Below are 18521 nucleotides of genomic sequence, written 5' to 3' on the forward strand. Positions count from 1 at the left end.
TAACACCAATGTTTTCAGGTAATAAGGTAATACCAACAGCCTTGATTTTAAATATTAATCATCTGTGGTATGAAGGTCCTAATCACAAGGAGGATGGGTAGGACCAGAATCTGCAAGCACACAATGAGGGTAGTGACTAGAGCAGCATCTCTGATGCATCACTGGAGCAACACAAGAGGACAGTGAGGGCATTCAACAGCAACTCTGGCAATGTGACAAGGGCAAGAAGCCTTACATAAGATCTGACCTAACCTTTGGGTTTGATCTTTGGTCTGCTGGTTCAGAGTGCAATATCATCTAATAAACTTTACCATAGTCCACTTAGAACACCATGTTCCTGTCTCCCAAAATGAACTGAACTCAGTGTGTTCAGCCAGTCAAAGGTTAAACACTTGAATGAGCAAATCAGGTATTGGCAGAACGGGGAGAGATGAATATGTGCAGGCTAAGGGGGTCCCTCAAGTCCACTTGGGAACCACTGGAACTAGCAGCCAGCATTATCTACACGTCACTGGTAAAGTCACGGTTCTTTTTCATGTGGAAAAAAGACAAAACAGACCAAACCTCTAATGACTATAGAGGGCTTGTTGAGATCAACATAAAAAAAATATTGTTACCCCATGGTTCTCATCTGGTCAGGTTCCAAAGATTTGGAGATGGCCACTATTTCTTCCAAGTTGGACACCATCTTCAGAATCCATGAACCATTGAGTGGTAGATGTTTTTCCAAAACTCCCACAGTCATAAGTATCCTGTGATGACTATTGGTCTGACCAATGTGCCAGCATAGAAGGTCAAGGGATTGCTTCCCCCCCTATCCTTTCTACGTGAAGTTAGCATGTTTTTCCCATGTTTGTGTGGGTTCTCTCTGGGTGCCAAGGCCCAATGCACTTTGAATTTGCAAAAAGCCTGAGACTCAGGTATGCTGGATCCTGGTTTCAATGTCCAGATGGAGACCACTGGACATGCTATTCCTATACCAGCAAGGTTGCCAATGAGACTGACCATGTCCTTGTAGGAAACTACTGGAGAATTCTGTAGAACTGTAGTGTGTACAGAAGTGCCCAGTTTGTGAATTACTATCAAAGATTTTTTTTGAGGCTTCAAAGAGGATCCAGTTAAAGTCTTGTAGGCTACTGTCATATTAGTCTTATCAGAGTTTAAAAGTAGGAAGTTTCTAGACATCCAACTTCTCACTGATGCAAGGCAATCTTCTAAGGGTTTTATGTGAACGACATTACCAGAGGTTATCGGCATGTATAACTATCATCAGCATAGCAGTGAAAGGTAATCCCAAAATGCCGTAATATGTGCCCAAGGGGTGCTATATAAAGGGAGAAAAGCAGGGGGCCAAAGAAGGACCCATGTGGAACCCCAAATTTCATGTCACTAAGGTTAGAGGTAGTGTTAATGTACAAAACACAGTGAGAACGACTGGTCAAGTATGACGTCAGCCATGCAAGGGCACTCCCAGTAATCCCAAAATGATTTTCCAGCCTATCAAGTAGATTATGATGATCCACGGTATCAAATGCAGAATGCAGTGGCTCAAAGATTATTCTCACTTTTAGCAGACATTACAAGTTTCATCAGCACACCCAGTAAGATAGTACAACCCCTGGCAAAAATTATGGAAACACCGGCCACGGAGGATGTTCATTCAGTTGTTTAATTTTGTAGAAAAAAGCAGATCACAGACATGAAACAAAACTAAAGTCATTTCAAATGGCAACTTTCTGGCTTTAAGAAACACTATAAGAAATCAGGAAAAACAAATTGTGGCAGTCAGTAATGGTTACTTTTTTAGACCAAGCAGAGGGAAAAAAAAATATGGACTTACTCAATTGTGAGGAATAAATTATGGAATCACCCTGTAAATTTTCATCCCCAAAACTAACACCTGCATCAAATCAGATCTGCTCGTTAGTCTGCATCTAAAAAGGAGTGATCACACCTTGGAGAGCTGTTGCACCAAGTGGACTGACATGAATCATGGCTCCAACACGAGAGATGTCAGTTGAAACAAAGGAGAGGATTATCAAACTCTTAAAAGAGGGTAAATCATCACGCAATGTTGCAAAAGATGTTGGTTGTTCACAGTCAGCTGTGTCTAAACTCTGGACCAAATACAAACAACATGGGAAGGTTGTTAAAGGCAAACATACTGGTAGACCAAGGAAGATATCAAAGCGTCAAGGCAGAAAACTTAAAGCAATATGTCTCAAAAATCGAAAATGCACAACAAAACAAATGAGGAACGAATGGGAGGAAACTGGAGTCAACGTCCGTGACCGAACTGTAAGAAACCGCCTAAAGGAAATGGGATTTACATACAGAAAAGCTAAACGAAAGACATCATTAACACCTAAACAGAAAAAAACAAGGTTACAATGGGCTAAGGATGACTGGATGACTGGATGAAAGTCATATTCAGTGATGAATCTCGAATCTGCATTGGGCAAGGTGATGATGCTGGAACTTTTGTTTGGTGCCGTTCCAATGAGATTTATAAAGATGACTGCCTGAAGAGAACATGTAAATTTCCACAGTCATTGATGATATGGGGCTGCATGTCAGGTAAAGGCACTGGGGAGATGGCTGTCATTACATCATCAATAAATGCACAAGTTTACATTGATATTTTGGACACTTTTCTTATCCCATCAATTGAAAGGATGTTTGGGGATGATGAAATCATTTTTCAAGATGATAATGCATCTTGCCATAGAGCGAAAACTGTGAAAACATTCCTTGCAAAAAGACACAGGGTCAATGTCATGGCCTGCAAATAGTCCGGATCTTAATCCAACTGAAAATCTTTGGTGGAAGTTGAAGAAAATGGTCCATGACAAGGCTCCAACCTGCAAAGCTGATCTGGCAACAGCAATCAGAGAAAGTTGGAGCCAGATTGATGAAGATTACTGTTTGTCACTCATTAAGTCCATGCCTCAGAGACTGCAAGCTGTTATAAAAGCCAGAGATGGTGCAACAAAATAGTAGTGATGTGTTGGAGCGTTCTTTTTTTTTTTCATGATTCCATAATTTTTTCCTCAGAATTGAGTGATTCCATATTTTTTTCCCTCTGCTTGGTCTAAAAAAGTAATCGTTACTGACTGCCACAATTTTTTTTCCTGATTTCTTATAGTGTTTCTTAAAGCCAGAAAGTTGCCATTTGAAATGACTTTAGTTTTGTGTCATGTCTGTGATCTGCTTTTTTTCTACAAAATTAAACAACTGAATGAACATCCTCCGAGGCCGGTGATTCCATAATTTTTGCCAGGGGTTGTAGATATGATTGGGTTATGTAAAACCTGGCTTTTAAATCAAGGTACTGCAAACTGTTCTTCTGAACAGTTTCTGGAATGACCCATTTTACTTAGATTACAACCAACAAGTACATTTGCTGCCTTCATCCTTAAATAAGGGTAAATTTTTTCACCCCTAGCAACAGTGCTACCCACGAAGCCTCTGTACTGCCTTAAATAACACACACACACACACACACACACACACACACACACACACACACACACACACACACACACACACACACACACACACACACACTTGAGTCTGATGTGCATGTGAACATGGCTGATGTTCCCACTGTAGCCAAGTGCTTGCTCACAGGGGGTCGTTTTGACCGTTGGGGTTTTACATAATTATTGTATGGCCTTGCCTTACAATATAAAGCGCCTTGGGGCAACTGTTTGTTGTGATTTGGCGCTATATAAAAAAATTTGTTGTGTGGGCCGCTGAAGAGGAGGTACTGCTGGCCCACTACCACCAGAGGGCGCCCTGCTTGGAGTGCGGGCTCCAAGCACGAGAGGGCGCCAGACCCAGAGGAAGTGACAGCTGTCACTCATCACTCCAGCTGTCACTCATCTACACCACTATATAAGCCGGACTGCAACTCCACCTCCCCGCAGAGAAATCGACTACCAGTACCAAGGTAATTTCTCTGCTGACTGACACATTGTGTAACAATCTGAACTTCTGTTGCAGCCGTTTTCCTGAAGTGTTGCCTTGTCTGGAGGATTGGCGTTTGGTGTGACAGTGACGGCTTCACCTCACACCCCATCCCAGATAAGTGGTTGACCAGGAGCTGCACGAGTGTGTGTGATTTGGAGGTGGAGGTGTTCCCTCCTAACGGTGTCTGGACTGTGAATTACTGAGTGTGCGGACTCACACTCACACATCATATTTCTGCTTTCTGCCAGCAGTACCAGGGTCGACAGCCGAAGACAGAGGCCACCTGGGGACTCGGGACTTGGCGGCTCCGGTGTTCTTCAGGCCGTTGGTGGTGGAAGCCGTGTGGGATGCGGCTTCTCTCTCGTCGGGCGTCTTCTATCTTCGAGCCTGCCCACACGTCACCTGGTGTTTATTGACTGTGAAAATTACGACACATTTCGTTGTGTATTATCACAACATTAAATTGTTACCTTTTGGCTTACTCATTGTCCGTTCATTTGCGCCCCCTGTTGTGGGTCCGTGCTACGACACCTTCGCAACAAAATTGATTGATTGATTGATGTGACCCTTTTCCTGTCTTATTCCTCTGGCAGGACACAGCATAACTCACCATCTTACTTACAATCATTGTGGGGACATTATTATTATTATTTTAAATTAGTGCATGCACATGCTCAGTTGTCTGACTGAGGTCACAGGCAACAGACCAGATGGAGTCAATGAATGCAGACACAGCACTTTGAGTCTTCACAAACTTCATTTTCAGACTTAATCCAGTCTTTAGTCATTAATCTGTTTGTATTTGACTCAGAGGAATTAGAAAAGAATTTGGTCCCTAAATGAATCAACACACCTGTTGTGTGGCAGCACTTCAGACAATCAATTAAACACAGTCACAAGCCACGGGCAACCATTTTGCATAGCAGCTCTTCATCTCAGGACTCTTCTTCATGTACATCTCAACATTGTGTGCTACCATTCTCTAAAGATTCACTGGAATAAGGAAAAACTGGTTTAGGAGCTGCACTACAAACACTCATGGAAAGACGGATGGAAAGAGGGACCTTATGTAACTAAATCCAGTTACATCTTCTACATAACACTGCTTGGTTGCAGGTTTCTTGATCTGATGTTCATGCATTAAAACTTAGATTAGATCAAAAAGGCACTCCCAAGGAGTATTTAGTTACCTCTTGGTGCCCACTCTGTGGTTTGGAGCAATGTCAATTGTGTCAGTGGCTGAATCATGCCGAACAGCTAGGCCCAAGTCAGCAATGCAGCAGGTTCCATTCTTCTTTACAAGAATGTTCTTAGATTTCAAGTCCCTGTGGGCAATGGCTGGCTTACCTGGGAATTGGCAGTCACACATTAACTAAGATCATCATCAAAATACAATACACACAACAAAAATTCAATTGAATGGGAAAGTGTGCACAAATGATGATGTACGCACGTACGCACGCACGCACGCACACCTTCATGATCAAGTGGTGGGGAGGATTTTCAGAAAGACAAGAGTTGAGCTACAGTTTGTCATAAAGCACATGAGAGATGGAAGCTTAGATTTGATCTGTTCTGTTGAATGAAACTCCTTTGCTCCAATCCACTATGAAGCTGTGTGTGGTGAGGCAAAATGCTAAATTTGTACTATGCACAACTTCTCCAATTGCAGCCACAGAGGCCTATAACTTCTTCAGTGTTGTCTGGGCATCTTAGGGTCTTTCTTCGCAAGTCTCCTTCATGCATGGTCAGGCAAGATCATGTATCCATCCCTTAACTTGTCTAAAGAAAGGTGACGGTGAAAGTGATGATTCACTTCTCTTACACAAAACATACCCAATGCCCCCCGCTGCCTACCCAGCAGTAGAAGGGGCACCTGACTAATAGTTGGCGAAGGCATACATCGGCGAAGAAAGGAACTGGCTGCCCTACCTTATTATGCCGTGGTCCAGCACATGTCCAACTCTAACACACCCCTGAAGCTCAGTATGGGACTGTGCATTTACCTATTTTATTTCATTTATGTCTTGTTGTAGAGATTAATTCTCACCTGAATTTAATGCACACCATTTTAGACTGACTTTTTTTTTAAATTTGTAATTTGATGTTACTTCAAAATAAAGACATGCAATAGCTTAAGACATAAATGTTCAGACACCACTTTTCTTTCAAGTAGAAGCAGGACTGAAAATGCTTATGCTGTATGAAGAGGCATTCATCTTGATGAATGGGTTCATTCACAGATTGAAAAATTTAATAGTGACTTGAAAGTGAAATAAATCTATCTTTTAACAATAATTTTTGAAAAACTGAATGGAAATAAAGTAGGCATTATTAATTCTCTTAACACAATGTTTGACAAAATGGAATGTGAGGTAGGAGAAAATTTAATATGAAACATTTTTGCCAAGATGTGCAGAAAATAATGATTAAGTACAACATATACTCAAACTACATTTTACAGCGGTCACAAACGTGTATGTGGTCCATGGGAAGATACATGTGCCTTTCTCACCTTGTGTGCCCACTATTTCCATGTGAAGGTGGGCAAGACCACTGGCTGTGGACAGGGATAGTTTGATCATGCCTTCTACTGTGACAGTGTAGCGGTTCAGGTAGTCAAACAGGGATCCATGCTCATGGTAGTCCGACACTAGCCACAGTTGAGTCCAGGTACCATTATCTATAACAAGTAAGTATGGATAGGGGGGAGAGAGATCAATAGGCAGTTGTTATAAACTTGAAGGTATAACAAATACTGTTCCATCTAGCTGTCCCATTATTCACTCTGTAATGCTCACCAGCTGATTTTCTACTCTGCCACTTAGATTAAAGCCACCCAATTTCTTGGTTACAAACCTCGACATGGCTCACCATGCTAATTCACCCCTTCACCTCAGTGAGCGTTGTGGCTATCACCCCTTCTGATAGGCTTACTACAATCCATTAATATGCCAGAAATTCTTTCACTTGTGAAAGAACAGGCACTACTCTGACAGGGTGATCATGAACATGTTCGGACAACAATGCACTCATGCCTAATGACCGTGGTAAACCCAACCCCTTGGCACCTACTGCTCAACTTTGCACTGGTATTTCTCACCGCTTTGATAGCAATGTTGGAGCTGACAGAGCCCAAACAGACTTGCACTCCATGCGTAACATGTTGTCCACCATCAAGACAAAGTTGAAAAACTGAGTGCAGGCAGGATGGCGTGGGGTCTAGGGCCCGTGGGGCCCCAGAAACCAAATTAATTTTGTATTTAATGATACATTTTCAGCAATCTCCTGGAAGAAAAAATCTCAAAAGAAGTGCATATTTAAATGATCCTATATTCAACCTTTCATTTGAACTGCCAATGATATGTTGAAATAACAGAATATGATGTGTAAGTAGGATCTGGAATGATTTTCCTTTTAATTGTAAGCCAAATTATGCATTAACTCAGAACAGTTCAACTACATGAAATTCATTAAGACTGAAAAGACTATTAAATCATTTCAAAAACCACAGGTAAAGCTTGTAGAATATTTTGAAAATCAGGGTTAAATATCAATAACAAACATAGTAAAAAAAGCCACTTGTATTCTTGTGTAAATTCCTGTAAATCCATTCAAAGCCATAGTGTCTTTTTTTCCCACGAAAAAACTCTACATTAATAAAAAATAATTTATATTCTTGTGTAAATTACTGCAAAATCCATTCAAAGCTACAGTGTCTTTATCCAATGAAAACGTCTAGATTAATAATAATTAAAAAAGCCATATAATCTTGTCTAAAATCCTGTTTGAACAGCACAATCTTTATTTTCCAGGAAAATTCTTACCTTGTTTCCTGATAACACAGTTCGCTTTTCACGTTTCTTTTATCCTTCAGATGTGTTCATGAAGCCATTGACAATTCCACGGATTCTTGTCCTTATCAAACCTTTTCAAACAGTCTCTCTCGCCATCTTCCCTCTGTCCAACGTCATTCCATGACACAGACATGCTGCAAAATTCTTCTTTTAAAAACCTGAATGCTCTAAAAGTTTGCGATGTCCACACGCTATGTTTAGCTTAAGCGTCTTGCAGCAGCCACACAGCATCGCCGCAGCAACCAACCAGTCCTGCATTGCAACAACTGTCATAACAGCCACACTTTGAGTGGCATTTTTCTCTGCGGAGTTCCGCAGATCCAAAGGCACAGATTTGTATCTGTTATACAGATCAGTGTCCGTGGAGTTATAAAACTTGCACAATGTCGTAAAAAAAGAATGCTTCGCAATAGACATTTTAAAAACTCAGTGACGATCATGATGACATGATGAACACTAACACCCCTCCCCAACCTCCCGATGATGAAATCTGCATAATTCCTCAGATCCATGGAGTTTTCACAGCCCTGCAGTTGTAAAGAAATGATATTGAGGAAGAAACCTCAAAGACCCACTGCTTCGGCCATTCGAGTAGTCACAAGGTTTTTACTAAGTTTTACAAAGATGAAGAAAACCAGAAAAAAAAAAAAAACAGAAAACAGGAAATCAAAACATCCGCTGCAGCAGCTTCAGGCATGGCATCTCGCACTCAGTCCAGCATTCGGTTTTCCGCAGACACTACTTTCCAATGTCCTCTGCACCTTGGACAGAGAGAAAAAGAGCAGAATCAGTAAGCCGGAAAAACAAACACACCTAAGGTATCAGCAGCAGTAAATTGACAGGAAAACAGAGAAAATACTAAGATGATCGCCAGTCACTAGCCCTAAGCTTCACTAACAGAGCCAGAAGTTTGATAAAGTTGAGGCTGAGACTTGTTCTGTTACTGTACTGTAAGGTTGGAATGTTCTTTATCAGGCAGTGTCATTACTTTTCATGTAGTCACCTTCCATGTCAACACAATTACGCCCAAGCAAGGCAAGTCTATGTATCTCATCAGGTAAGAATCCGGGTGTCCTGTCTCTGCACCAGTGATGCACAGCTCCATCATTAGTATAACTCTGTCCATACAGGTGTTCTTTCAGCTTGAGAAAAAGGAAGGAGTCAGACAGTACAACATCCAGACAGTATGGAAGGTGGGGCAAAATATAAAATTTGAGCAGCTGCAGTGGGCCCTACATTTGTTGGCTAGTGCAAGGATGAATATGGTTATGCTGAATAACTGCATCTTTTCCAGGCTGAACCTGCTTCAAGCGTGTGCGCAGCTTTTGCAAGCTGTCCACATTTTGGTCAGAGTTCCCAGTAGGGGTATCACGGACCACAAAACCCATGTTTTGGATCGGATACAGTTTTTTTAAGACAGGGATCGGCTCATTTTCTGATCACTCAAAAACATCATATATCATATCATATCACTCAAATAACATCACAAGAACACATACAATAAAAAAGTGTATCAGTAACAATTTTCAAAGTAGCTCATTGCACAGAATTAAAAGCACTGACACCTTAAAGAAGCTGCTTCTAAGTCTTTAAGTTTAGATTTAAACTCCTTCAGAGAAAGTAGGCAGTCCAGTTGTAAAGTATCTTGCAGATTGTTCCATGAAGTAGGGGCAGAATAAGTAAATGCCTTTTCCCCAAGCTCAGTACAAACATTTGGAACTGAAAGTAAGTAAAGGTCATGAGAGCGCAAGGAGTATTGTCCAGTACTCCGTGGTATAGTAAGGACACAAAGGTAAGATGGAAGCAAACCTAAAATGGCCTTGTATATGACAATATAACAATGATGAAGCCTGTGGGTGGCCAAAGAAGGCCATCCTACCTGAGAATATAACTCGCAATGATGAGTCAGGAATTTACAATTTGTTACAAATCTCAAGAGAACATGATAAGCTGTATCAATTTTATGAAGACACTGAGCAGAGGCAGGCCTGTACAAACATCACCATAGTCCAGCACAGATAAAAAAAAAAGTGGCAGCAACAAACCGCTGTTTTTTTTTTTTTAACATGAAAAGAAAAAACACAACTTATTATAAAAATAGAAACCCAATTTCAATCTCAGTTTTTTCACTAGTTGAAGCACATGCATTGTGAAAGTTAGGGAGTCATCAATTAAAATACCCACATATTTACAAGAACTAACAGCCTCTGTGATATTTCCATCCAGGGTGACCACAGCAGGGATGTGTGCTCTAAGTTTTGAGTTACTAAAGATCATGAATTTGGTCTTTTCAGCATTCAGAACAAGCTTCAGCTGATGTAGGTTATCATGAATGACATTAAAAGCATCCTGCAGGTGCTTAATGGCCAGGGCAAGAGTAGATGCACAACAGGGTAAATAAAAGGGGACCGAAAATAGAACCCTGTGGTATGCCCTTGGAGACTGATACAAATTCAGAGCATTGACCATCGTATGTAATGCACTGAGATCTGTCACTAAGACAGTCCAAAAATCAGGCAACTGATTGCTCTGAAAGTCCTGAGTGAAAATGTTCAAGATTTAAGACATCATGATCAACTGTATCAAATGCTTTAGACAAATCTATAAAAAGTGACGCACAGTACTGCTTCTTATCAAGTGCTACCGATATGTCATTTACCACTTTCAGAGCAGCTGTGACGGTACTGTGCTTTTTCCTGTGCTTTAAGCCTGACTGATATGTAGAAAGAATGCCATTGAAACTGTTTTAATTGGTTACTAACCAAACTTTCAAGGATTTTGGCCTGCACTGGTAGGTTTGATATCGACCTATAGTTGTTTAAACAAGCTGGGTTACCTCCCTTCAATAAAGGGAGGACAAAAGTGGATTTCCACAGCCTAGGAACAACCTTAGTTTCCACTTAAATATTAAAAATATATGTCAAAGGCCTTGCTATGAAATCAGATGCCACTTTCAGGAAGTAAGGTTCATTTAGATCAGGCCCTGGTGGTTTTCTAGGATCTATATTTTTTAAGGCTTTGCAAACTTCCTGCACAGAAAAAGGTGCAAGGTTAAGGTTGTAGTGTTCAAACATTTGTTCAGAACAAACGTCTTTCCTTCTTCCTTCACACTACATATTTATTAGGAGAAGGCAAATACATTGTATGTAAAAGTTTTGGCACCCCTGATGATTTCCATGATTTTCCTTTACACATTGATTGTTTGGATCAGCAATTTCAGTTAGATATATCACATAGCAAACAAACACACTGATATGATAGCCAAGTGCTTGCTCACAGGGGGTCGTTTTGACCGTTGGGGTTTTACATAATTATTGTATGGCCTTGCCTTGCAATTTGGAGCGCCTTGGGGCAACTGTTTGTTGTGATTTGGCGCTATATAAAAAAAAATTGATTGATTGATTGATTGATATGTGAGAAGTGAAATGAAGTTTACAGGATTTACAGAAAGTGTGCAATAATTATTTAAACAAAATTAGGCAGGTGCATAAATTTGGGCACTCCAACAGAAAAAAATACATCAATATTTAGTAGATCCTCCTTTTGCAGAAATAACAGCCTCTAAACACTTACTATATAGTCTGGATTCTGGTTGAAGGTATTTTGGACCATTTTTCTTAACAAAACATCTCCAGTTCAGTTAGGTTTGTTGGTTTCAGAGCATGGACAGCCAACTAAAAATCACACCACCGATTTTCAACAATATTCAGGTCTGGGTACTGAGATGACCATTCCAGAACATTGTACTTGTTACTTTGCATGAATGACTTAGTAGATTTTGAGCAGTGTTTATGGTCGCTGTCTTGTTGAAAGATCCAGCCCCGGCACAACTTCAACACTTATTCACTGATTCTTGAACATTGTTCTCAAGAATCTGCTGATATTGACTGGAATCCAGCATGATAGAACCACCTCCAAATTTTACTGTAGGAAGCAAGTGTTTTTCTTGGAATGCTGTGTTCTTTTTCCACCCCTTATTATGTCCAAATAACTTTGGAGCAGGTCCAAATCCATCAAATGTGAAATGGTAATTCTTTATCAGAATCCATACCAATACTTTCGTACGGTGGCTTTAATTCACCAATTTTGGCGGCAGTCGAGCCGAGGCAGTGTCCCTCCAACAGCGGGTCAGGGCACAGAGTAATCCATCAAATGTGAAAATCCATCAACTGTGAAACGGTAATTCTGTATCAGAATCCACATCCATACTTTCATATGGTATCTTAAATTCACCCATTTCGGCAGCGGTATGTGACTTTCTCTCGCTCTCAGCGCTAACAGCGCGCAGCCGGTGTTCTGTTGAACTGTGCATCTCGTCGCATAAATCGACAGTCCCGTGTCCCCGACTATATTGCGCGGAGGACAGGAATGACATCATGTCAGAACACAGGTCAGGGCGCGGAGTAATACATCCAAATGTGAAACGGTCAAATATTTTGCCACAGTGACCCCAATATTACACAGTCTGAAATCTCACACGCTTAACCAATCAAATTCATGAAAAAAAAACTAATTGGATTTGAATTCACTTTATATACGCTTTCAAGGATTACATCAAAACTGTGTCATGGATTCTCACCAAATATGCACCACAGGTAGATATCAGGGCATGGAAGACTCCACTGAATTTTGGAGGTGATCTGGATCTAGATCCAGATCTGGATTCTGGATCAAGATTCACATTATATAGGCTTTGAAGATTACATCAAAACTATTTCACAGATTTAGATGAAATTTTTAACACAAATACCATGGCCATGGAAGACTCCATAAAATTTTGGAGGTGATCTGGATCAAGTTTCACTTTATACAAGGTCTGTTAGAAAACTATCCGACCTTTTTATTTTTTGCAAAAACTATATGGATTTGAATCATGTGCGCTTGCATCAGCCAAGCTTGAACCTTCGTGCGCATGCGTGAGTTTTTTCACGCCTGTCGGTTGCATCATTTGCCTGTGTCAGGCTTTGAGTGAGCAGTTGTCCACCCCCCTCGTCAGATTTTCATTGTCAGGAAAATGGCCGAGCGACTGCCGCTTTGCTGCATGAAAATTTTTTCAGAAACTGTGTGAGACAGCCAGGTGGAAACCATTCGGAAAATTCAGATGGCTTTCGGTGAAGATTCTATGGGGATCACACAGATTAAGGAGTGGTACAGCCGGTTTAAAGACGGCGCACAATGGCACAGGGCGCGCCGCTCTCCGAGCAGCGATCGACAGGCTGAAACGAACAGATCATTTCCAAACTGAATGCTGTGTTGATCCGGGACGTCGTCTGACTACCAGAGAAATGGCACAAGAGGTGGACATCAGCCATTTTTCGGCAGATTCCACTGTTACATGAGATTTTGTAATGAAAGATGTGCAGAGGCATTCACGCCTCGGGACGGAGCCGCTAATGGCGGACAACAAAAGCAAGTCCGTGTTGGAAGTCTCACAGGACATGTTGTGACATGTCAAGCTCTCCACAATTTCTCGGATACTCACTCGACTAAAAAGCCACTGAAAGCCGTCTGAATCTTCTGAATGGTGGAATGGTGCTTTTGTTCTCCGCCATTAGTGGCTCCGTCCCGACGCGCAAATGTCTCTGCACGTCTTTCATTACAAAATCTCCTGTAACAGTGGAATCTGCCGAAAAATGGCTGATGTCCACCTCTTGTGCCATTTCTCTGGTAGTCAGACGACATCCTGGATCAACACAGCATTCAGTTTGGAAATGATCTGGTCATTTCAGCCTGTCGATCGCCGCTCGGAGCGCGGCGTGCCCTGCGCCATTGTGCGCCGTCTTTAAACTGGCTGTAATGCTCCTTAATCAGTGTGATCTCCATAGAATCTTCACCGAAAGCCATCTGAATTTTCCAAATGGTTTCCACCTGGCTGCCTCACACAGTTTCTGAAAAAGTTTTCATGCAGCAAAGCAGCAGTCGCTCGGCCATTTTCCTGACAATGAAAATCCGACGAGGGGGGTGGACCACTGCTCACTCAAAGCCTGCCCACAGGCGAATGACGCAACCAACAGGCGTGAAAAAACTCACGCATGCGCACGAAGGTTCAAGCTTGGCTGATGCAAGCGCACATGATTCAAATCCATATAGTTTTTGCAAAAAATAAAAAGGTCGGATAGTTTTCTAACAGACCTCGTATATTCTTTGAAGGATTGTGTCAAAACTACTTCACGGATTTTCACCAAATTTGCACCATAGACAGACATTAGGGCATGGAAGACTCCATTAAATTCTGGAGGTGATCCAGATCCAGATTGGCAGACATGAGAAATCTCTGCTCTTGTTGCAGACTGTGTTCACTAGCATTTGCAATGGTGGCCTGGAGCTCCTTTTTTAATCTTGTGAATTTTAACCATTGCAAACTGGAACCATCTTTACCCAGCTTTGAACAATATGTAACATGTGACACATGGGATAACAGAGTGCTAGATAAGTGCTATGGAAATGTAAAATGTGCTTACATTGCAAAATCAAAACCTCCTTTGTCAAATTCTGGCCATAATGAAAAGGAATAAGCCTCAAACCAAATGGGTGACTATATGGGATAGTGATAGTATAGAGACACTTAAAGGATTCCTCCTTTCTACAGACTCTGATCTTTTCCCTCAGCTGGAATTGGAGGTGGCCTCAGAAACAATAACTGATTATTGGTTTTGCGTTGACTGTGTGGTCACCAAAAAGAACATTGTAGTTTATCCCAACAACAAGCCATACATAACCAAGGATGTAAAGGACTGTATTAATAGGAAAAAGACAGCTTCCATGAATAAGGAAAAAGCTGGTGAAAGTAATACAAAAGGAGCTTGATCAGATGCTCAAAGATGCCAGAGAACACCACAAGGAGATTTTAGAACATAAGTCAACAAATTTCAGTAAGATGTGGCACTCTGTGAAGAGAATAACCAACATACGTTCAACTAGGAAATGCATGGTTATACTAATAATGATGTAGATACAGCAAATTAATTGAATGTTTTTTTTTTCTCCAGGTCTGAAACTGCAAATTTTACTGAGGAAAGTGATAGGATAATGAATAATATCTCTATTGACCCCCAAGTGTAGGACTGTAAATAATCCTCAGCAGATTTCAGTCTATCTTGAAACATACATCAGACTCAGACTCACTTTTATTGTCACTCAACCCTTACAGGCAGAATAAGAACTGAACATTTTTGAGAACTGGGACATTTTTTTTCACCTATCCTATTGTATAAACTTTTGCAATGTAAACTTTGCAATGTGCAATATGCACACCCCTGTGGCCATAGTATGTATGTATATGTGTGTGTGTGTGTGTGTGTGTGTGTGCGCGCTCACACACACACACACACACACACACACACACACACACACACACACACACACACACACACATATATACAAGGCACAGGGTCAGCAGCACCAGCAGCGTTAGAGTATTAAGAAGGTGACAATGTGCATGTAGTGCAATGTTCACAGTTTGGAGATGGATGTTGAACTGTTCAACAGTCTGACAGCATTCGGATAGAAGCTGTTTTTCAGCCTGGACGTTCTTGCCCGGATGCTGCACAGCCTCCTTCCAGAGGGAAGGGGTGTGAACAAACTGTGCGCAGGGTGGGTGGAGTCTCGGAGGATGGAGGTGGCTTTATCTCTACATCTGGAGATGTAGATGTCCCCAGTGGGTGGAAAGCTGCATCCAATGGTCCTCTGTGCAGACTTCACCACCCGCTGCAGTGCTTTCTTCTCTGCCACTGTGCAGCCACCATACCACACAGGGAGGCAGCAGGAGAGGACACTCTCCACTGCACAGCTGAAGAAGGCTCTGAGGACCAGTGGTCAGTCCGGCCCTTCCTAATTTCCTTAAAAAATAGAGACGTTGGTGGGCTTTCTTGATGACAGCCGTGGTGCTGGTGTGCCAGGTGAGAGTGTTGGAGAGGTGGACTCCAAGATACCTGATGGAGGAGACGATCTCCACCGTTTCTCCGTTGATGTAGGGGCGGGGAGCGGATGGTGGGGGCTGACCTGCGGAAGTCAACAACTATCTCCTTGGTCTTCTGGGTTTTGAGGATGAGGATGTTGTCTCCGCACCACCGTGTCAGGTTCTCCACTTCTCGCCTGTATGCTGTCTCATCCCCTTGGCTAATGAGCCCGATCACTGGTGTATCGTCTGCAAACTTAACAACAAGATTATTCTTGTGCTGGGCTCTGCAGTCGAAGGTCATCAATGTGTACAGCAGTGGACTGAGCACACAACCCTGGGGTAAGCCAGTGTTCAGGATGATGGTGGAGGATGATGTGGTGTTGATCCTGACACTCTGTGGCCTCCTAGTCAGGAAATCCAGGATCCAGTTGCACAGTGCTGAGGGGGGCTCCTAGTTCAGCCAGCTTGGACACCAGTTTCTGTGGGATGGTGGTGTTGAACGCAGAAGTGAGGTCCAGGAACAACAGCCTTGCATAGGAGTCCTTGTTCTCTGTGTGGGAGAGGGCCTGATGCACCACGGTGGAGATGGCATCAGCTGTGGACCGGTTTTGCCTGTATGCGTACTGGTGCTCATCTACAGTCACATCGCTGGTCTGCTTCAGGCGCCTCATCACCAGCCTCTCAAAGCACTTTGTGGTGATGGGGGTGAGTGCAACTGGCCTGTAGTCGCTGAGGCAGGATGGTGCAGAGGTCTTTGGCACAGGGATTATCCTTGATATCTTGAGGCACAGTGGAACTCTGGCTTGGGACAGAGAAGTGTTGAATATATCCGCCAGAACATCAGACAGCTGGTGTGCACAGTCTTTTAGGACCCTCCCTGGTAGTCTGTCAGGGCCCGGGGCCTTTTGGGGGTTGATCCTCTGCAGCACGTTCCATACCTCAGCTGTAGTGATATTGCTGACTTGGGGGTCTTTGGGGGAGGGAGGGACTCGGGAGGGGGTGATGGTGTTGGACGCCTCAAAACGCGCATAAAAGGCATTCAGAGTGTCCGGGAGTGCTGGGTCTGCAGAGCACTGTCCTACATTGTTTTTGTAGTCTGTGATGCATTTGATACCCCTCCACATGCTCCGTGGGTCGTCAGCTTGGAGGTGGCCTTGAACCTTGAGGGCATATGTGGACTTAGCTCTTTTTATTCCCACCAACAGGTTCCTTCTGGCTGCTCTGAGTGCTGTTACATTGTTGTCTTTGAATGCAGCATCACAAATTTTCAGCAGGGAGCGCACCTTTCCGGTCATCCAGGGTTTCTGGTTTGGCCTGATGGTGATGGAGGTGGTCACATTGTCTATGCAGCTCCGGATGTAGCAGTGCACAGTCGATGAGTATTCCTCCAGGTCCACATTGCTCCATGTTGTTGCAGCCGCTCTGAACATTTGCCAGTCGGTGGTCTCAAAGCAGTCTTGAAGCATGGACACAGTACCAGTTGGTCACACAGAGATGGTCTTTGTGATGGTGTCCCTGCTTTTCGACACTGGACTGTAAGCAGGGAGCATGAGGAGTGAGATATGGTCTGAGGCGCTGAGAGGGGGCGGGGGCTGCTCTGTAAGCTCCACGCATATTAGTATACACTTTGTCCAGCGTGTTTTCTCCTCGTGTGGCAATGTTTACATGCTGGTGGAACAGACATTATCTTATCAGAGATTATCTTGCAGGTTTACATGGTTGAAGTCCCCTGTTCTTACATACAGCGCATCTGGATGTTTATTTTGATGCAAGCTGATGGAGTTATGTAGCTGCTTCAGAGCGTCGTTAGCATTAGCTCATGGGGGAACGTAGACGGCCACAATAAACACTGCTGTAAATTCCCACGGCAGATAGTGAGGGCGGCATTTTACTGTAAAGCCCCTTTCACACCGCAACTGGGACCAACTGGGAGCAGCCCCGGTGTGAAAGGGGCTTAAGATATTCTACAGCTTCAGAGCAGTGTCTTTCCACCTCAACAGTTTGTGCACCAACCTTTGTTTATATAGATGCACAGCCCTCCTCCTCTGGTTTTACAGGAGTGCTGCTGGTCTCTGTCCGCACGGAAGAGTATCCGCTCGTGTAGCTCGAAGACAGAGTCCGGCATGTTGTTGTTGAGCCACGTCTCCATCAGGACATAAACACTGCAGCTCTGCATGTCTGGCTGATGTAATCTCAGTCGTAGCAAGTTCATTTTGTTATCCAGCACACGGACGTTGGATAGAAATAGTGACAGGATAGCCGGTCTTCCGACGTTAGCTTTTAGCTTGTTTAGCAGACCTCCGCGTTTTCCCCATTTTCACCCATGTGCGCAGCGCTTCCTCTTGGGTCTGAGCCAGCTCCAACTGCGACTCGCTCTCGAGACGGTCAATCTGCCGAGTGTAGCCTTTATTTCCGGGTGGATTCGGACATGACAGCATTTGTTGTTTAGCTCGAGCAAATCGTTGGAGCTGTATTTTATGCTCGTTGTGTTCCTTGGAGCACTAGAGCCGCTGACACCACTAAAACTACTATTTTTACTAAGGACTACACCGGGAGCTAGAGAAGCCACTGCGTCGATGCACTCCGCCATCTTGAAAAAAAAAGGCGTGCAGCATGCAGCAAAAAAGCCTCAGGCCCAGATGATATCTCTCCTATGCTGTTAAAGACATGTGCAGAAGAGCTTACTCCAGTGTGATGCCCCATTTTTCAGAGGTCAGTGGACTTGCATACAGTACCCACCATCTGGGGAAAAAAAAAAAAATCAGTTACACTGCCAATAGCCAAAAGGAACT

General features: G+C 43.0%; 1 protein-coding gene across 1 annotated transcript in view; it reads right to left on the reverse strand.

The window, feature by feature from the left end:
- tgfbr1b (transforming growth factor, beta receptor 1 b) overlaps nucleotides 1–18521 on the reverse strand; it is a 144084-nt gene that overhangs the window by 33148 nt on the left and 92415 nt on the right. Inside the window, exons 5-6 of the mRNA XM_034173068.1 lie at nucleotides 6488–6655; nucleotides 5163–5319 (exon numbers count right to left, since the gene is read on the reverse strand). Of these exons, the coding sequence (XP_034028959.1) occupies nucleotides 5163–5319; nucleotides 6488–6655 (325 nt within the window). The remainder of the gene's footprint in view (nucleotides 1–5162; nucleotides 5320–6487; nucleotides 6656–18521) is intronic.

This window comes from Thalassophryne amazonica, chromosome 1 (genome assembly GCF_902500255.1).
Source record: "Thalassophryne amazonica chromosome 1, fThaAma1.1, whole genome shotgun sequence".
NCBI lineage: Eukaryota > Metazoa > Chordata > Actinopteri > Batrachoidiformes > Batrachoididae > Thalassophryne > Thalassophryne amazonica.